At 58.7% G+C, this 20756-nt stretch overlaps 1 protein-coding gene across 1 annotated transcript; it reads right to left on the reverse strand.

The window, feature by feature from the left end:
- Nucleotides 1-1982: 1982 nt before the first annotated feature.
- NTRK1 (neurotrophic receptor tyrosine kinase 1) lies at nucleotides 1983-20499 on the reverse strand. Its single transcript, XM_059673267.1, has 17 exons — nucleotides 20265-20499; nucleotides 16939-17013; nucleotides 16561-16632; nucleotides 15004-15072; nucleotides 14224-14363; nucleotides 13818-13960; nucleotides 10976-11108; nucleotides 9410-9736; nucleotides 8904-8921; nucleotides 8679-8734; nucleotides 8307-8409; nucleotides 7685-7831; nucleotides 6649-6779; nucleotides 6386-6558; nucleotides 4173-4413; nucleotides 3590-3748; nucleotides 1983-2347 (listed from the first exon to the last, which is right to left on the reverse strand). The coding sequence occupies exons 1-17, from the start codon at nucleotides 20474-20476 to the stop codon at nucleotides 2162-2164; spliced, it is 2385 nt and encodes a 794-aa protein (XP_059529250.1). The 5' UTR covers nucleotides 20477-20499; the 3' UTR covers nucleotides 1983-2161.
- Between the last annotated feature and the right edge of the window lie 257 nt (nucleotides 20500-20756).

The following is a 20756-nucleotide window of genomic DNA, read 5'->3' on the forward strand; positions in this document are numbered from 1 at the left end:
CTCTGGGCCCAGATGGCCTGAAGGGGGCGGAGTGACCGGCTTCAGCTCCTGTTCCCAGATAGATAACAGCTGCCCAGCTCCTTCCCCAGGCTCTCCTGGAGTGAACCCCTCACCTCACCTGCCCAGCTTTTCCAGCAAGACCTCCAGCTGTGATTTTAAGTCTCTGAGGCTCTTGACCTTGGGAATGCTACCGGGGCCCTGGCAGGTCCCTTCTGCTACCTGCCCTCCATCCCCTCTGCTTCAGTCCTGTTGAACCATTGGCTGAAACTCAGAGCCCCTGAGCCTAACACAGAGTCTCCAAGGCTGGTAGCCCCCCCCCCCGACCCCCCCCACACACACCGCACCTCCCACCCTGAAGAGAGGCTCAAGGGGCAGAAGAGGCGGGGAGGGTGGGAGTGCAGGTGAAATAAAGTGCCCGGGAGTCCATGCTGTTCTCCAGGACACTCTGATTCTGCTGCTGTCCACTCATCTGTCTCTCTGTCCCTCCTCTGTCCACCCACGTGTGTATGTCCATCTCCACTCTGTTTGCTGTCTCTCTCTGCAGTCTCCACGTGCCTCCACACCTGTAGGTCCTGTCCCCATCTGTCTGCACCGTCTCTCTGTCCCTAGGCTCACCTGTCAGGTCTATTCCCCCGTTTTTCCCTCCAGGTTCCCACCCCCTCTCCTCCCAATGACTCCACCTGCTTGAAGCCTCCCTCACTGGGGTAGCGCAACACCAGCCCACCCACCCCAGGGCAGGAGAGGCCTGAGAACTTGCCCTCAGCGGCCAGGCCTCCCATCAATCAGCCTGCAGCCCTGATCAGACCTCCATTAGCACTAACCAGCCTGGACAAGAGGCAGACACCATTGGGCTAGGCCTAGGGGTGATAAGACCCAGATTGAATCACCGTGCGGGAGAGCTGTGCACCCAGGGACATGAGGCAGCCATGCCATTAGCCCCGAGGAGCTGTGGGGAACGTGGGTTATTGCAGGAGCTGGGCAGGTGATTGAAAGTGATGGGGCTGGGGGCGGGGGGAGATTGCTCCTCCCTGGCTCTGGGGTGAGGGAGAGGGGGGCAGGGCCCAGGCCTGGGGATGAGGGGCCTTGCGCACCCTCCATGCTGACAGGAGCCTCAGGCCACTCGGTAAGGGCAGTGGTGTTCCAAGGGGGAGAGGGGAAAGGAGACCCCCTTGAGCAGAAGGGGACAGGAGATGGCTTTGTCCGGTCCCCGCCTCCAGCTGCTGATCTTTTTTTTAAAACTGATTTTTAGAGAGTGGAAGGGAGGGGGAGAGTCAGAGAGAGAAACATCAATGTGAGAGAGACACATGGATTGGATGGAGCCCGGAACTGAGTCACATGCCCTTGACCGGAATGGAACCTGAGACCCTTCTGTCCTGGGGCCAACGCTCTAACCACTGAGCAACCGGCTAGGGCCCAGATGCTGATCTTTAAGCATTTATTGCCAAGAAGAGTGAAGGAGGGGAAGCGACAAGGGGTTCTGCCTCCCTCACCATTCCTTCATCCTGCTCCTTCCCTGTCCCTGCCATATGTGTACACACACACACACATTCTCTCTTTCTCCTCTCTTTCTCTCTCATCCGTTGAGTCTACTGTGTGCTTGCTCTGTTCTGAGCAAGGAAGACTCACCCCACCAATGTTTCCATCCTGTCCACCACGACAGCTAACTTCCACCCCTCCCACTGTAGCGCCCGGCCCCTGAACGTGAACTACGGAGACAGGCAATTAGGGTCTGAAGGCCTGACAAGCTTCACCCGAGGCCTCCTCACCACCAGGTACACAAGGTGACCAGGACTGGGAGGCAAACCACAGCCACAGGTGGAGGGAACAGCTCCTTGGAGTAGGGGTCGGTGCTGAGGGGAACCAACGGGGGGGGGGGGGTCCCAGAGAGTCGCCCCCTATCTGAGTCCCGTACCCCACTCCCGGAACGACGTCATCCCAAGAACTGGCCAGAGACACAGCCAAGGGATAATAAATATAATTGCTGTGACAGAAGCCTACCTAGAGAAGGGGGCACATCCCACCCTCCCAGACCCCACCTGGCCCTCCCGCATGCTGAGGGAGAGTTAGATGCATTGAGATCACTCTGGGGCTGCTGGGAACCGGGTTGCTGAGGGCGGGTGCCAGTGTTCTGGCTACTCAGCCCCAGACCCTGGCCAGCCCTCTAGCCCAGGACGTCCAGGTAGACGGGAGGCGCCTGGACCAGGGCTTGCAGCCTGGCGTGCACATCTTTGATGCTGTGGCGTTGCTGGGGCTCCCGCTGCCAGCAGCCCTGCATGATGGCATAGACCTCCGGTGGGCAGGCCCGTGGCCGCTCCAGCTCCCGTCCCTGAGTGATGCACTCAATCGCCTGGGGCCACCGGAAGGAGAGAGAAGAGGGCACACTGGGCTGGGGCCGGAGAGGGAGGCCAGCCCCAGGACTACCCCGCCTCCCTGAGGCTGCAAGGCAGGCCCCACAACATGTCTGGGCCTCTTGGCTACTCATAATCTAAAAGGATGCAGCGAACCCCAAGATTCCTTCCCACTCTGGCACAGCAGTGGGAAGGATTAAGGCTAGACAGGCTCTGGGAAGGTGGGGATGGGGGAGGATTGCTCCCCAAAGGGCCAGAATCCTATGCCCAGAAGACTTGCCAGGTGGGCCGAGGAAGGGGAGGGGCCCGGGCATGTGCCAACACCATCAGCCCAGGGTTGAGGGCTGGAGGGAGGAAGGCAGGGCCCCCCACCTCTGGGCTCCAGAGGCAAAAGGAAATCAGAGCAGGATTGCGGGTTTAGGCCTTGAAAAATGGCTGCTTGCGTTTGAAGGTAGAAGGCAACCCCTGGTCCTTCTCTATTCTGTGGGTATCACTCTGTGGGGCCCTAGCTCCTCGGAAAAGGAACTGCAGCAGGGAAGATCAGAGTTAGACTCCAGGAAGGACTGCTAGAGCTGCTAAGGGATCTAACGAAGAAGAGGCGGTGGCAGAGAGCTGGTTGAAGGGGCCTGGAGCCTCTCCCCTCCCCTCCTTCCCTCCCACCCCATTAGAGGACTTGGGTTATAGGCGGCACTAATTCCATTCCTTCTCTCAGTGCTTGAGAAAATTAAAATCTATAACCCTCTCCCCCACCCCACCAGCCTCCAGGGAACAGACTGCATTAGGAGAAGAAATGGAAACTGACAGCTGTGAGCCAAGGAGGGGGCGGGGGAGCGGCTCTGGAAGACAGAACACCTGGGGCCTGCTCTGCTGTGTCCAGCCCTGAGGGGGAGGAGGCAGGACGGTCCTTCCTACAGTCTGACCTGCAGCCTTCCTGCTGCAGTCAGTGCCAGGCCCTCGTGTGCTGCTCTCTTCCCGTGCCTCTCCCTCCCACTGATGATGCCTAGCAGGCCTGTAAAATGCAGGGGCCTGAGGGCCATTTATAAAGTGCGCTCAGGCTCCCCAGGAGCCAGTAAGTGGAGGCAAGAACAGGAGGCGGAAGAATGCAAGAAAGAACAGGGTCGGGCGGAGGGAGCACAGTGCGGGCGGGAGCTGGCCGTGGGAAGAGGGCCAGAAGGGGCCGGAGTTCTAACAGAGACGGCGGGGCGGGGCGGGGCCGGCGGGGGTCCCCAGGAGGGGCTGACCTCGTTGTTGGAGAGCTGGTACCAGGGCTGCTTGCCGTAGGTGAAGATCTCCCAGAGCAGCACGCCGAAGCTCCACACGTCGCTCTCGGTGGTGAACTTGCGGTAGAGGATGCTCTCGGGCGGCATCCAGCGGATGGGCAGCATGGTGCGGCCCCCCACCTGCGGCGGGGACGGGGCGGGGCGTCACCTCCACCGACGGCCCCGCGCAGCCTCTCCCGGCTACACCCGCCCCCAGGCCGGTCATTAAAAATGCAAGGAAGCGGCTCTCCCGCCCGGGGCCAGAGGGAAAAACAGGTGATGCCTTTTCGTCCTACCACCAATGACTCCACCTGCTTTACGCCTCCCGCACTGGGTCGTGCAGCCAGCCCACCCACCCGGGGCAGGAGAGGAGGGCCTGTGAACTGCCCCCCATCCCCCCGAGCTCAGAGGCTAAGAGCGGGGTTTCAGCCCGAGAGCCTCAGACCCCAGCGCCCCGGCCGAGGAAGAGGAGGGCGGGCCTGGAGGGGCGGGCGCTGGGCGGGGACTGAGCACCCAGGAGTCTATGGTTCGGTGCCGGGGCGGGCCTGGGACCGAAGAGCCTTACGCGGTAGTAGTCGGTGCTGTAGATGTCCCTGCTCATGCCGAAATCGCCGATCTTAACCACCAGACCCTGACCCACCAAGCAGTTGCGCGTGGCCAGGTCCCGGTGCACGAAGTGCAGCCCCGCCAGGTACACCATCCCCGCAGCGACCTGGCTGGCCACAGCCAGCAGCTGCCCCAGGCCCAGGGGGCCCGGAGCCACGTCCTCCCCGCCAGCCAGCAGCTTGGCATCAGGCCCGTGGGACCTGCAAAAGAGTGAGGGAGGCGTGGGCTGGGAGGAGAGAATCCCCCGGGGACCAAAGCCCGAGGAAGGGGAGTCTGGGGAGCTGGGGTGGAGTGGGGAGGGGACTCCGGGCTGGGGAAGGAGGGAGAAAGGGAGAGGCAGCTGAGGGACAGGGGAGCGCAGGTGTGCCCACTGGTGCTGACATCTCCGCCCAGCTCTGCGCCTGGGAGCCTTCCAGGATTCCTGTCCCTCTCACCTTTGCCCTCAATATCCAGCCATGCCTGTGGGGTCTTCTTCCTTCCAAAGGTTTCCAGGATGCCCTCCTCCTCCCCATGGGCACCCCTCCAGGGCAGTCCCTGGCCACTCATTCTATTCCCCAATATTCCTTCTTCTGAACCTTTGCCTGAGCTGATGGCTTTGACAATACTACCCTTTCCTACTGGCCAGCTTTCTCCTTATCCACTAACTTCTTCATTTATTCCAGATATTTGTTAAATGCACCTGAACTACAATGGAGAGTAGGATGGAATGTGAGGGGCACCTGCTCAGCACGCAGGGTAGGAATGGAGGAAGTCAAGGAAGGCTTCCTGGAGGTAGAGTCATCTAAACTGAGACTCCAGCCCTGAGGAGTAGAGGTGGGTAAGCCATGAGAAGCGGTCAGGGATGGAGTGGCTGGGAGGGCAGTCCACTTTGCCAGGCAGAGGCAACTGTAAGTACAAAGGCCCAGAGGCAAGAAGGAGCAAATGGCCCCTCCTAGGGGAAGTCTTCCCTGATGCCTTCCTTTGGTTCCCCCTGTGCTCCACCCAACTTTGAGGGCTGCTTCTCCCACAGCCTGGGCGCCAGACGGTGGCCTGCATCCCTGGAACCTAGCACTGAGCCCACACAGTGTCTTGTGAGCAAAGGCCAGGGCTCCTCTCCGGCTCCTCTCGCCTCTTCCTCTGAGCTAGTCCCTCTCCACACTCATCCTCAGGTCTGGCGACGCCTCCCTCCGGCCCCACACCCTCAGTGGCTCCTCCCCACCCACAAGGGAAGCTCAGACTCCGGGTCTCTCCCAGCCGACGTCTGCCGCCTGATTGCATGGATGACCCATCACTCCCTCCCAAGGGACTGTTTGGGGACCAAAGCACGACCGTCGCCTAACAATCACACCAAGCTTTCTCCTCCAGAATGACAGTCCCCGGGGTGGGGAGCCTGGTCAGAGAAGAAAGCTACTTGACAACGAAGGATCAGCTAATGAGTCACAGCTGATTCCAAACCCTGGCCTCTCCCTGCCTCCCACTGCCCGCTCCCATCATCTCATCAGAACAGGTGACCATCACAGTCAGGGGTTAAAAGCAGGGCTCTGCCTGGGGTCATATCTCTCCTGGGCCATTTTCTACCTAGGTGCCCTTGAACCTCTCTAAGCCTCATCTGTGAGATGGGCACAATTCTTGAAGTTATTCAAATGATCAGCACAAATTAGTACCCATATCCAGAGTTGTTCTGGCCAAAGCCAAAGAATTGAATTTTTGATAACTTTCTTCAAGTATAAATGGCCATATATGCTTGGAGACTATGAAAAATAAATATATATTTATATTATTATACAGATATATATGTACAAGCACGTACAGCCTTATTAGGAGTGGATTGTAAAGTACAGGACATAGTGCCTGATGAGTGTTGCTGCTGTCATAGCAGTTATCTCAGCTGCCACCTCTTACAGGTGTGGCCGCTGTGGGCCACACACAAATGCACACTCTCTGCAAAGCTCACCGCCCCCCGAAGTTTTAGCGCATGACTTCTGCCAGGGCCGCCTCCCTGGCTACCCTCTCCTTTGCACGGACCGTCCCCATATTCACACATCTGCCTCCTTAAGGTCAGGAGTCATGTCTTCCTGCTTCTTCTTAGTGTCCCCCCCTCAGGTCAACAGGCAAGCAAGATTGTCCTTGCAGGGAAGGGACGCCAGGGCCCGGGGCCAGAGGCCAGCGCCGGGCCGGGCCGGGTGCTCGTACCGGAGGAAGCGGTTGAGGTCCCCGTGCCGCATGTACTCGAAGACCATGAGCAGTGGGCGGCCCTCGGTGCAGACGCCAAAGAAGCGCACGATGTGCTGGTGCTGCAGCATGGTGAGCAGCTCGGCCTCGCGCTGGAAGTCCTGCCGCGCGCTCTCGGACACCTCCTTCAGCACCTGAGGGTGGGGGCAGGGACCGGACTGAGCAGGGAAGAGCCCACCCCCAGCCTGAGCCCCCCCGTCCTGGGACAGGGGCCCAGGCCTTACCTTCACGGCCACCAGCATCTTGTCCTGCTCCGGCAGCAGGCTGTGGCACTCCGCAAGGAAGACCTTCCCAAAGGCGCCCTCGCCCAGCTCCCACTTGAGTACGATGTCGCAGCGCTTGATGTGACGGACACCTGGGGAGTGGCTCACGGGATCAGACAGGAGCCCCCTCTTGGGAAGGGTGGGGTCGGGGCCAGGACAGGACTGTCTAGCAGGGCTGTGCGCTGCGCAAGGGCACCAACCAAGGGGCAGATGGGGACTGAAACTGAGCCCTCACCCCTTCACCAAGCCCCATGCCATGGTGAGACAGGGGTGGTGATGGTATAGACCGGGGTCCTCAAACTTTTTAAACAGGGGCCAGTTCACTGTCCCTCAGACCGTTGGAGGGCCGGACTAGAGTTTAAAAAACTATGAACAAATTCCTATGCACACTGCACATATCTTATTTTGAAGTAAAAAACCAAAACGGGAACAAATACAATATTTGTATTTGCATGTGGCCCGCGGGCCATAGTTTGAGGACCCCTGGTATAGACAAGGGTGGTGATGGTATAGACAGGGGTGGTGATGGTGAGACAGGGGTGGTGATGGTGAGACAGGGGTGGTGATGGTATAGACAAGGGTGGTGATGGTGAGACAAGGGTGGTGATGGTGAGACAAGGGTGGTGATGGTGAGACGGGTCGTGATGGTGTAGACAGGGGCGGTGATGGTGAGACAAGGGTGGTGATGGTGAGACAGGGGCGGTGATGGTGAGACGGGTGGTGATGGTGAGACAGGGGTGGTGATGGTATAGACAAGGGTGGTGATGGTGAGACACACAGGTGGTGATGGTGAGACAAGGGTGGTGATGGTGAGACGGGTCGTGATGGTGTAGACAGGGGCGGTGATGGTATAGGCAGGGGTGGTGATGGTGTAGACAAGGGAAGGAAGGGAAGGCTTGTTCAGGCCTGGGGTAGGCAAAGGTGATGACGCAGGGGCTTCTATACACGTGCATGCAGGTAAACTTGCCCCCACCCTTGACCCAGCATAGTCCCTCACAGGCATCACTGAAGTATTGTGGGTTCTCGATAATGTGGCCTTGGAGCCCGGAGCCTTTGCCCTCAGTGGGGGACAAGGAGCTGCCCCCCAATGTCATGAAATGCAGGGACATGGCCAGTCCGTCCTCTGGAGCCAGCACAGCAGGGCCTGGGAAGGAGACACAGCCACAGGTGGCAGGGTGGCCCGTGACCCCACCCGCCTTGTAATCTGCAGGGGGAGGAACAGAGGAGCTAGGGAGCCAGGCAGCCAGCAGGGAGAAGGGAAGGCCCGATGGCCTCTCTATGCCTGGCTCCTGTCCAACCCCAGGCCCCATGGGCCCCCAAAGAACTCTCCCACTGCCCCTCCCCCCAGCTCAGACCTCCCAGACCCACTTAGTGTTTGACTACAATCCAGCCACCAATTAGCATCTGCTACTTCTGAAACTACCCAGCACCAGCCCGACACGCACTCACATGCACAGCCCCACAGCCAGGCCCTCACACCCCCAAACACACAGTCCCTAAACTCCATGTGTCCGCTGCCCCCACCCCAGCCCACAGAAGACAGAGTCAGGAAGAGCAGGTGGGAAACAAAGCCAGCAGGACAAGCTGGCGGACAGCCCTGCTACCGCCCCGCCACTCACGGTTGATCCCAAACTTGTTCCTCCGTCCACATTTATTGAGCACAAGGAACAGCGTAGAAAGGAAGAGGCAGGCAAAGACGGCCAGGCCCACAGCCACTGAGACCTGGGGGTGAGGAGGTTAGATCCGGGGCTGCTCTCCATCTCTAAGAGCTCCCCCACAGCAAACTGTGTCTCCATCCTGCACAGGAGCCCAGAGCAGGCTCCCGGCCCCGCCCCCGCCTCCCCTGGGGCCCAGGTTGTGGCTGTGAGGGTGGCTGACCGAGTGCAGGCCAGACTCTAATGCTCCCCGTTCTCTGATCAGAACTGACATGCAGATGAGCCCCTAGCCCAGCCTCCCAATCCCGTGGGCAAGCTTCCACTTCCCATGCTCACCCCAAACGGCGTCTCATCCTTCTTCTCCACCGGGTCTCCGGACGTGCTGTTCGTGTCTGTGGGGACACAGAGCAGGAAGGTGGGCCTGGGCATGTGCCGTGGCTCCTCCAGCAACTCCCCACCCCGGCCCTGGCTGACCCCTTGGGGACCAGCTTAACTGTTCCCTCTGCCCCAGGCTTGGCTCCAGGGACCAGACAGAACCTGCCTCCACCCGGGGGTACTCACCCACTGGCGAGAAGGAGACTGCAGCGGGAGGGAGGAGAGAAAGCAGTCAGAAGGGGAAGGAGCGCAGTGAGTCCCCTTCCCCCTTGGGACTCAGGTCCCGGCTTTGATGTGACGGACACCTGGGGAGTGGCTTGCGGGACCAGGCCCCAGGCCTTCATGGGCTGCGGGTGGGATGGGGTGGGGGGGTGCTGGACCTCAAGCAAGAAGACGCACATGGCCCTTTTCCAGCTGGGCTGTGGATGCCCTGGTGTATGGCTCTCTCCAGCCAGCCCAAGGGAATGGCACAGCTCAGGGATTCAGGATTCCTGGGGCATGGAGGAGGCAGGGGCAAGGAGGCCAGTACAAAGCTGGAGAACAGAACTCCACTCTTTTCTGTCCGGGACTAGGCTCTCCCACTTCTAGGGTCAGGATCACAGAAGAAAGTGGGCCAGGCCTCCCCGGACACCAGGCTATGGACCCGGGTGGAGCCCAGAGGGGGGCGGCAGGGTTCAGGGTGGCCCTCGCACCAGGGATGGGGTCCTCGGGGTTGAACTCGAAAGGGTTGTCCATGAAGGCGGCCATGACGGAGGCGGAGGCCTGGCCTAAGGGGTTGGTGGCCAGCAGCGTGTAGTTGCCATTGTTGATGTGAGTGGGTTGGTTGAGGCGCAGGCACCCATGTCGCACAGTCTCATTGGCTGCCGGCTCCAGGAACTCGGTGAAGATGAAGCTGGTCTCGTTGAGCACGGAGCCATTGAAGAGCCAGCGAAGAGAGGGTGCCGGCTGCCCATCCACCGAGAAGGGGATGCACCATTGATGAAACGCCACTGCCTCATGCAGCTGCACGCTGGCCGGGACTGTGGGCCAGAGACAGTGCCGGTGAGAAGTCGGGGGGGGGGGGCAGCTGGAGGGGACCCAGCAGGACCTGACACGTGCAGGGACTAGTGGGGGTGGGAGGGAGTTGGCAGTAAATCTTAAATAAATCAGGCAGCAAGTGTATGACATTCGGAGGCTTAGAGAAAAGTGGTGGGCCTAAAGTAAGTAAGCAATAGCCCTAGAGATGAGGGGTACCAGCTGATGGAAATTAAACATGGACTCTTTTGGATAAGTGTCATCAAGGTTAAGAAGATAGCCCCAGATAAGCATCAAACAAGCAAAAAACAAACAGAAGTTTTAAAATGTTTGGAAAGAAGACATGGTTTTGAAATAACCCAGCCTGAAAGAGGCAAAAAGCACCTCAAATAATAGGAAAATATCTATAGCTATAGATCTATATGCATATATAGTTTATATTGGAATTCCAGCCAGCACTCATGCAATGGAATATTATTCAGCAATGAACTAAATGAAAAACTACTCCCATTAACATGGATGAATCTTACAAGTATAATGTGAGCAAAAGGAACTAGACACAAAATAATACTTGAGGTATGATTCCATTTATAGAACGTGCAAGAACAGGCAAAACGACGCCATATCGATAGGGACGCATACTTGCATAAAATTCCTTTCAAAAGCAAGGAAGTGATTATCACAAAAGTCAGGATGGGGTGGAGGGGAAGGATGGGATTCTGGTTGAGGAGAGGGAGGGAGGGTCCCCGAGGTGCTGGTAAGAATAATTATCGCTTCAAGGGTATAGGTTTTATGCGGGAATCTATGTCTGCTACATTTCATATTAAAAGAAAAGTTACATAATGTAGAAGATTTAAAATAATTTATTGGCAGGCCTAGAGAAATTAGGCAGTGAGCCTAGAGAGGAACTGGGAAGGGCAATTGCTTCTCTTAAAACTAGTTCGTAGAGTTAGCGTCCTACAGAGGGTCAGGCACAAAGAACTACAGTGGAGAACAGCTGATGACCTCAGGTAGTAAGACTTGGGCAGAGGGCCAGGGAGAAATCCATCTCCATCCCTCTGGCCCTGATGAGCCCCCAGGCTTTCCCCCCAAAGGATCAGGTTTTCATGGGAATCTGGGAACAGCTGGGAAGGAGCAGCTGTGGAGACACACTCCCCACCCCTTTCCTCCAGCCCCTCCCACCCTCACATCTTCTTTTCAGGGAAGGAGATGAGGGCGGGCACAGGGCAGTCACTGGGACTCACAGGAGACGTTGACCTGGACAGAGACTTCAGCCCGGCCCACCTCGTTCTCCGCCCAGCATGTCACATTCTTTCTATTGAGGTCACTGGTAACGTTGGCCAGGGTCAGCCTCAGAGATGTCAGATTCCCAGATTGCTGTGTCAGGAAAAAGAGGGGGAAATCAAGAAGAGCATCCGCTGGCTTCTGGCTAGAGGTTGGGGGCTCGAGGAGAGGAGCGGATGTCTTCAGGGACCCCCTCCGGCTCCAGATGGGAAGGAGAGGGGCCTGGTAGGGAGGGGGAGGAGAGAGGGATGGGAGGGAATCTTGCAGAGAACGGGCCTCCTCCGTTAGAGCTTGATCAGACTCTCTCCTGGATTATTTATTTTAAAATGATCTGGAAAATGTAGAACATAACCAATGACCTCAAAGTAGACACAAAATGCCCCGAACCCAAATCGCCCTTCTGAACAGCTAAACAGATGTCAGGGATCCCAAGTATCAAATACACACCTCTCACTGGAGAACAAACGGGGACCTCGCCACCTACTCACTCCCCTTCCCCACGCCAGTTCTAACACACTTAGTCTCAGCGCAGGGCAGGCCGGAAGCAAGGCGTGGCACTGGGCACAGGGCGCCAGTTAGAAGCAACAGCAGCAGCATGACCTCCTCGGGCAGATGAAGACACAGAGTGAAGTTAGAGAGGCAACGTGACCTCATTCTGCATCATCATCAAAAGGCTGACTCAGCCCAACCGGCGGCCTGGCTCAGGAGCTGAGCATCGACCTATGAACCAGGAGGTCAGGGCTTGATTTCTGGTCAGGGCACATGCCCAGGTCGCAGGCTCGATCCCCACGATTCTCTCTCATCATGGATGTTTCTATCTCTATCCCCCCTCTCCCGTCCTCTCTGAAATCGATAAAAATGTATTTTTAAAAAATAAAATCAATAAATAAAAAGGTTGAATCGGGTTCCGGTTCTCTTCCTAAGAAACCGTGGACGTGTGGAAGTTATGTGATCTTATCTTGCTGAGCCATGGTTTCCTTGTTTTTGTAAGACGATGAGGTAGACAAAATGATCTTTGACAGCTTAGCCGTTTTCATAAAAACGAGGGAAAGAAGTGAAGTAGTGGACAAATCTCACTGATCTGGAAACTTCTAAAGGTGGAACCCCTCGACTAAAGCTAGAGGAGGTGAGGTTCCCCTGGGCTTCCGCGGGACTGTGGGAGGTCAAAGGTGCTGGAAGTGCTGCCCAGCCTCTTGTGCAAGCTCCGAGGCCCAGGCTCTGTGAGGACAAGCCCTGCCCTAAGGCCCTCCTTGCCGTCCCATCTCCAGATCACCCTGGAGTGTGGTATCCTACTAACTCTTCCCTCTGCACCCTTCATTCCCCTCAAGGTGACCATCCTCCCTCCCCTCCATTTAACCCAGTTAGGGGGTGACTTTTCTATAGGAACTTTCTGGAAAACATAACTGATAGCGTCCTGACCGGTTTGGCTCAGTGGATAGAGTGTCGGCCTGCGGACTGAAGGGTCCCAGGTTCGATTCCGGTCAAGGGCATGTACCTGGGTTGCGGGCACATCCCCAGTAGGAGGTGTGCAGGAGGCAGCTGAATTGATGTTTCTCTCTCATCAATGTTTCTAACTCTCTATCCCTCTCCCTTCCTCTCTGTAAAAAATCAATAAAATATATTTTAAAAAAACACACATAACTGATAGCAAACATGTAAGTCTCCCAAAGAGAAAAACAAAACCCTGGAGGTCGTCAAAGCATCGTTGATCTCCACAGACAGTCACGGCCCACCTCTCGCCTCCGCCTTGTCCCCTTTCCATTACTCCAGTGGCTCTGATCTCTGGGCGGAAGAACCAGAGGCCAGTGGCCCCTCCACCATGTCTGGCTCCCCCTGCTCGCGGCTCCAGTGTTTCTTCCTGCAGCCCTGCTCCAGGGGCCTCCGGCAATCCTGGAGTCGACTCCCCTCCCCAAGTGAGGGCCTCTCAGCTGAACACCCCCGCCTGGGTCCCACTGGCCCATCTCTTCCCAGGGGCTGGACCCTGTGTGTCTACTACCCAGGTGGGGACAGCTTTTGGGGTGGGCACAGCCCACGGTTGGCCCCTCCTGACCTTGTCCACAAGGCCTCCTGAGTCAGCTGTGGCTGCTCTTGACTGCCCGTCGCCAGCCTGAGGACACAGGGCGAGCCTGGGAAGGTGCCCAAAGACACATCTGAATGACAGAGATAAAGGGCAGAGAGTGGCCAGAGGCAGGCAGGACATCAGAAGGCCATCATGTCCACCTCTTCAATTTTACAGATAAGAAAACCGAGTGCAGGCAGATTAAGAGATGTTTCCGAAACTCGCTCTAAGAATTAATGAGTGAGCAAGCTGGAACCAGACCTAAGCCTCCTTTACTATATGCTTATCACATACCCAAGACAACCTGCTTGCAGAATCTCCAGAAAGAGACCGGAAGTCCCCCGAGAACCAGCCTGGCTATGGTACAGGACCACAGACACTGCGCCCTCTCCACGGTCCTCAGTTTCCTTATCTAGAAAGGGGGTGGGTGGGAGGGATGGTCTGCAGCTCCAAATGTGAGGGCTCTGCAACCCTCTGTCTTGCAGCCAGAACCATGTTCCCAGAGAGGGGGCTCCAGCAGAGCCTGGGGTCCCCACGGGGCCAGTGCCCTTCCTGAGGCCACGTGTGGGCCTGGGGCTGCCCCACAGCACGAGCCTGAGCCCCGAGGACCTCAACCAGCTCTGTCCCTCTGTTGCCCTCTATGTGCTTCTTATTCGTGGTCTCTTTTCCTGTCTTTGTCCCCTGTGTTCTGCCCAGGATTCCGGGGAGAGGGGAGGGGGCAGCGATGGGGAAGGGCTGCTCACCATCACCGTGGCCGACTCCTCCAACTCTGAGACAATCCAGCCGGTGTCCTTCACGCCCTGCCCCTTCACCTGGCACTGCAGCAACACGTCGTCCCCCACGTCCACGGAGGCATTGGGCATCTGGACCTTCAGCATGGGCACGCCTGGTCGGCCAGGATGCCCAAGGGGTGTTAGAGAAGGCAGTGGCCTCAGAACCCACCCAAAGCCGTGCTCCTTTCCCCAACCTCCTCAGGGACCCTGAGCCCGCCACTGCAATGCTCCCCACCCTTCCGTTTCCCCAGCTCTTGCCAATGCCCGTTCCCCAGGCGTCCTTCAGTGCTGCCCGCCCCCCACCAGCTCTGCTCTGTGCCCTCTTCCCAAGCACGTAACTCTCTTTCCCAGCCCCTGGACCACCTCCAGCACCTACCACAGCTGGTGTTGGACATGTGGGCAAAGGACTCCTGCCCGAGACACTGGAGCTTCTGGACGCCGCCCAGTCCCTCCTCCTCCCAGCGCTGCAGCCAGTGCAGGGCACAGGAGCAGAGCAGAGGGTTCCCAGACAGGACTCTGGGGGGTAGGGGGGGATACCAAGAGAGTCAGGGGAAGGGATGGGAGGGGTGGGCCTGAGAGCCACACTGAATGAAGCCCACAGTAAGAGGGAGTGCAGTTAGCAGCGTGGAATGTCTCGAGGAAAAGGAGTGCGGACATGGAAGTCCCTCTCACCAACCAGTAACAAGACATGGGAAGAAACAGAACGCAGAAGGTCAGACAGGTGCCTATGGCCCATGGCACTCCCTTACCCCGGCTCCCCCAGGGGGAGGGGCCAGGTGACAAGGAGGGACGGACATTGCCTCCAGGGGAGGCCCAGAGGCCTTAGGTGTCCCACCCACCCCACTGCACAGGCAGCTGCAGCCCCCAGCCTCCTGAGCACACACAGAATTGGTTGTCCAGGCCAGCACCCCACCCCACACCCCATCCGCCCCCCAAGGCAATAAGCCCCCCAAGGGGTAGGTCTGCAGCCTCTGTTTTTATGGGAGGTTCACAGGCATGCACAGAGTGCCCCGTCTCAGCTCACAGATAAACAGGGAGTCCCCAGAGCCACTCCGCCCTGCCAGTTCCACACAGACACAGACACACACACACACACACACACACACACACACACACACACACACGCTGCTCTTGCCCCTGGAGCACCCACACTCACAGTTCCTGTAAGGAGAGGCCCTGGACGGTCTTCCAGGAGAGAGACTCCAGAGCATTGAAGGAGAGGTTCCTGCGGGAGGTGAGACAGTGAGACAGACCCCAGTGAGCAGCGACCTCCCTCCGACCCAGCCTGACCCAGCTTGAGGGAGGGGAGGAGCCCAGGCGCCCAGCCCAGCAGGGAGGCCTTGGGGGTGGGGGGGACAGGTTAGGCTCTTCGAGTGCCCTTCTTCTTCCTGGAACAAGAGCTCACCCCACTTAACCCCCTCCCCAGACTCCAGGGAGGGGGTCCAGAGAACAGCTGCTCCTTCCTCCCCACCCTTGGCCCCAGCTGGCAAAGTGCTGAGGCCCCAGCTGGGGGAGGGGCTCCATCTGTGCTCTCCTCCCCACAGAGCCCAGGACGGAGGGGGTGGGGGGGACTGGGCTCCCACACTCTCTTGCCCCCTACCGGGATGAGGAGGGGTTCAGAGTGCTTCCTCAGGTCCCCTCCCCATTCCTCCTTGGGGACTTAAGAAAGCAGCTGAAAGGGCCCCCAGGCCCCCAGCCCTTTTGGAGAGATGGAGAGGTGACCTGGGGGCGGGGGGGGGGGGGCAGCTCCAGGCCACACAGGAAGCTGGTTTAGGAGCTCCCGGCACCAACCAGCACCTATGAGAATGTTCCTGCCCCTCCTGGGGCCTTCTAACTCGGAGGGGCCTGCCCTGGCCCTCTCCTTGCTTAGCTGTCCTGCAGAGGGATCGGAAAGCCTACCCCCTCCAGCACCACAGCGCTGAGCGTGGTTCTGTCCGGCCACTCACAGCTGAGTGACCTCAGCCCAGAAAATAGCCTCGCTGAGTCTCAGAACCCTCGTTCTTAAAGTGGGGATGACTCTCTCTCCAGGCTGAGTGCAGACTCACTAGCATACGGAGGGTGAGGTGCACATTGTTAGCGGAACCCCCAGTTCAGAGTCAGTGATGCGGCATCTGATGCGGCATTTGTGGTTGTTGTTGTTCAATCACTGGACACAACAGAGAGTTTAGGGTACCCAGCACAGCCATGTGGATGACAGGTCCCACCACCCTTCCCTCTCTCCATCTGCCTGTGATGGGGGGAAGTTGCTGGACTCTTGCCCTCAGGGAGGGGCAGTCAGGGACACCAAGGGCCTCTCCTTCAGCAGTCTCTCCTGCCCGCCCTTCCCCGCCCCGTCCTGAGCCGGGACTCCCAGGCATGGGGAGGGTGACGAGTGGCAGGTCTGATACCCTAGCTCCCAAGGGAGACGGAGTCCCAGCCAGACCCCAGGGTCCTGCTCCTGCCCCTTGCTCCCCAGTTCACGTGTATCTGAACTCTGGGAAGAAAAAAACGGGACAGGCACCTAGGAGAATGTTCCTGTAGCATGAAGCATGGAAGTGAGACAGCGAGAAGGGCCTCTAGCTGCAGGGTGGGAGCTGAGAGCGCTGCTCCCTGAAGTGGAGGAGAGCCCCAGGCTGGAGCCTTCCTCACTACAGGCCCCTGGGGAGGGCCCAGCCCATCAGCTGCCCACGTCTGGGTGGCCTCCCACCCTCCCTGCCCAGGCCGGGCCACTCACAGGCGACTGAGCCGAGGGGTAAAGTGGAAGGCATCTGGCGCCACGCTCCGGAGGCCACTCTTCACGATGGTGCTGGGAAGGGTGCAGCAGGGTCAGCTCCAGGGCCTCCGCCCCCGGGTCCTGGCATCTCTGCCCAGGCCAGCCCCCAGTCCCCCTGCTGAGCCTGGACCCCTCCCCATCCACCATCCCCCATCCACCATCCCTCACAGCTTCCTCAGCTGCCCGGGACCCCTGTGCTTTCTGACCTCCTCCAGCCCTCAGGCCTCAGCCTCTCAGGTCCTCCCAGGCCCCTGGAACCTTTGAGCCCACCCGACCCTCTGGTCCCTCTGGTCCAGCGGGCTTGGTACTGAGCCCTACACCACAGTCCCCGCTCCTCACAGGTTTCTCAGCTCCCCCAGGCCCCTCAGGTGACTGCGCTCCAGACGCTGCAGATGCTGCTCATTCTCGATGTAGCTGTGGGGAGAGGGGAGGGGAGTCACGGGAGGCCAGGCCCACCCTCAAGTCCCCATACCCACCTACCCGCCTCTCTCACAATCACACACACCTGTGTACATGCATGAACGCTCATACTGTGCACAGACTCATTTACACACACACAGGCACAGGCATGCACCCACATCTGCATGCACACATGCACAGGCACACACCTCCTCACACAAATCACACGTGAACATGTATGCATGCATCCTCACACCGTCACACATGCACACTCTCATTTCTCATGGACATGTGCACGCTCAGACATGGACACACACACAGAGGCATAAATATATGCATAGAAATGTACCTCCTTACACACAGTCACACACATGCATGCCTGAAGCCACAAATGTGTGCCTGGGTATGCTTACACCCTCACACATGGACACACATATACATAGCTCTCTCAGGCACATGTACACATGTGTGAGACTGTATGTGCACACTCACATTCATAAACACACACAAGTCCATTCTTGGCTTGGCATTCTGCTCTTTTACACAGGCCTGTCCTGCTCATGCCAACAATGGGGGCCCTGCTGAAGCACTTGCTTCCATAGCGGCCCAGGCTCTTAGCGGCCACTGCCCACCTGGCACAGAGGATGCCTCATGGTCATGCAAATATGTGTGCCCAAACACACCTGCTCACCCATCCCTCCGCGCGCGCGCACACACACACAAACACACACACACACACACACCACCCTCCCCCTTAAAGCCACGCTCAACACAAATCCCTACTCCCCCTGCCACCTTTCAGCACAGCGAGCAGAGGCACAGAGGCTGTCAGCCAGAGACATCTTGAACCCCTCCCCGCCCCAGGAGGGACCTAGGAAGGAGGAGCGGGCCGTGAGAGGACGGGTCAGAGTCCGTGGTGAAGAGGCGTGGGGGGCTGACTTACACAGTGAGAGCCACGGGAAGGCCCAGTGCGGGGGGTGGCAGAAAAGCAAACAGAGAAAGAGAAAAAAAGGCACTGAGAAAGAGAAACTGATAGGAAGAGACTAGGAGAGGGAGAGAGAGAGAGAGAGACAGAGAGAGAGAGAGAGAGAGAGAGAGAGAGAGAGAGAGAGAGAGAGAGGGAGGGAGGACAGAGACAGAGAGAGAGAGGGAGGACAGAGAGCCAGAGAAAGCTTGGTAGGGATATGGGAAAGAAAGGAGGAAGAAGGAAGAGCAGGCATGCAGGGGTGGGGGATTGTTGGTGCCCTGGGCGCTGCCCAGCCTCTGGATCTGACATGCCAGGGAGTTCCTGAGAACTCGGCTGCCCTGCAGGGGCACGTCAGTGAACCCCCCACCCACACACACGCCAGGGGCCCCTGACTCACTGTCTGTCTCAGAACCCCCCCCTCCCCTCTGACTTCCCCTAAGTTGTGGGAACCAGGAGAAGCCTGAGTGACCCTCTCTTCCTCTCCCCTTCCCAACCTTGGTCCCAGCAGACAGTCCCCCGGGGCCTCGGGAATAAACTCCAGTGACTCTGTGACTCTGAGGGAGAGTGGGTCCCTGCCCAGAGCGTGTGGAGCTGTATGGACCCGGGAGGGGGTGAGAATGCAGTGGCCGGGCATGTGCAAGCTGTCAGGCAGCGTGCTCAAAGCTGCCTCATTCGTTTGGATTCATAATCAATCTGTCTATTCAAGTCCATTATCTCCTCGTTAGCTCTGCCAGTGATGGAGGAGGAGGGGACCCTGCAAGCGGAGGCAGGGGGTCAGGCTGCCGCCCCACCCAGAGAGAGAGCTCAGCTCACCAGCCTGCAGGCCTCCTCCTACCCACCCAGCCCCAGCCTGTCCGCACCCCTCACTCCCAGGCTGGACCCACTTGGGGCTTGGGAGGAAATTGAGAAATGAGAGCTCTGATAGGAAATATTCCAGAGCCTGGGCCCTGGCTTGAAGGTCCAGGGTGATGAATGGAATGGACAGGGGGGTGGCAACTGGATCTCATGTCCCCTCCCATTATGCCGAGACCTGGGCCCAGACCAAGACAAGGCCATCTCTTTTTCCCCTGGTCTCCCTAGGGCCTTTAGAGAGACTGAGCACCTTCCCGTTAATGGCAAGATACCCGAGGAACTCAGTGCCCATTACCGCAGGCTGCTCAAGTAACTTCCAGAGATGGCCCCTGACTCAGATACCTTCTCGCCTGTCCGTCCCTGCATGAGACCCAGGCTCCTGGCCCACCCTCTAAGCCCCAAACCTACAGGAGGGGGCTTTTCTAGCAGGTCCTCCTCTCTCCTCCTCGTCTTGCTGGCCCCACCAGCCAGACAGAATACTGAAGTATTTTCCAGCCATCACCATGCGATGCTTGAGTATCTCTAAGCCAGTTATTACAGAACACTCCCATAGGTTTCGCCAGCTGCTAAAAAGTACTTGAGTATTTAAAATAGATTTTTATTGATTTCAGAGAGGAAGAGAGAGGGAGAGAGAGATAGAAACATCAATGATGAGAGAGAATCATGGATTGGCTGCCTCCGGCACACCCCAAACTGGGGATTGAGCCCGAAACCCAGGTGTGTGCCACCATGACCTGGAATCCAACCGTGACCTCCTGGTTCATAGGTTGACGCTCAACCACTGAGCCTTGGGCGAGGATACCTGAGTATTTTGTAGCCGGTTACTGCAGAAGGCTGGACATTCCTCCCAGTGCTGGGCCCTGACTTCCTCTCCCAAGCAGAGAGACAAGGGTGGACAGGGAGATGGGTGTGGGGAGAGAGAAGCCAGGAAAGGGGGGCGGGGGGGTTGTCTCATATCCTATATCCAAATCAAGGAATTGTGGGGACATGGGGAGAAGAAAGCTCAACCACCCAAGCTATGGCTCCTCACCACCTCCCAGTTAAATTCCCAATTCCAGAGGGAAGGAGTGGGGGCTGCCTGGTCATGACAAGGGAGGGGGGAGGGGTAGTTTCCCCCGGGAAAGAGGATAAGGCGGTAAGGGTGTCCAAACGGAAGGGTTCGCCTGAGCTCCAGAAAGCTGCTTGGAGACGGCTGGGCTCTCTCAGACCTGGTCCGCGGAGAGTCCCCCTAGTTCTCCCCGAAGCCAGCGCCCCAACTTCCCTGAGCACTAGGTAACGTCCAGGCAGGGGCTGTGGTTCCTGACAGGGCGGCAGCGGCGGCGGCGCAGGAGCAGGACCAGGGCGCAGCCTCCAGCCGCGCCTGCCGTCCTGATCGCAGCGAGTCCGCACCCTCGGGGCTCGGCTATGCTCGCTTGTCCCCGCGCCCTCTCGCCCGCCCGACACTCACAGCTCGGTCAGTTTCTCGGGGTCCTGCAGGTGGCGGAGGCTCTCCAGGGCCCCAGCCCGGGTGCAGCGCAGCACCGAAGGGCCGTGGCGGCAGCAGACCTCGGGGCAGGGCGCAGCGCCCGCAGATGCCAGCATCAGCCAGACCAGCAGGCGACCGGGGCCCATAGCCAGGCAGTGCCCGCGTAGCTGCCCGCGCCGTCCGCCTCGCAGCATCCCGGCGGCGCCGCCTCGCCCGGGCCGGGCCGCCGTCAGTGCGCTCCTCCAGCGGCTGCTGGGGCTCCCCAGACACGTGCGCTGGGCGGTGTTAAAGACCCGGTCGCCAGGAAAGGGCGGAGCCAGCGGCCCCCGCCCGGCTCCACCCCCTCTGGCTCGCATCCCTCCCCCACCTCTGCTAAGCCCCCAACTCAGTCCCCACCCCTTTGGAGGGGGGGCCGCGCCAGCTTTCTTCCCCAAGATCCCCCCGGCTCTGGGGCTCTGGGAGACGCGGAGGGGC

Source organism: Myotis daubentonii, chromosome 18 (genome assembly GCF_963259705.1).
Source record: "Myotis daubentonii chromosome 18, mMyoDau2.1, whole genome shotgun sequence".
Classification (NCBI taxonomy): Eukaryota; Metazoa; Chordata; class Mammalia; order Chiroptera; family Vespertilionidae; genus Myotis; species Myotis daubentonii.

Excerpts from the sequence above, each read along its gene's own strand:
- NTRK1 (XM_059673267.1), bottom strand. The coding sequence starts at position 20,476 with ATGCTGCGAGGCGGACGGCGCGGGCAGCTACGCGGGCACTGCCTGGCT. Across the intron at positions 11,109-13,817 it reads AGGAGTCGGCCACGGTGATG|CAATCTGGGAATCTGACATC; the intron begins GTGAGCAGCCCT and ends TTCCTGACACAG. Across the intron at positions 9,737-10,975 it reads TGTCCAGGTCAACGTCTCCT|TCCCGGCCAGCGTGCAGCTG; the intron begins GTGAGTCCCAGT and ends TCTGGCCCACAG.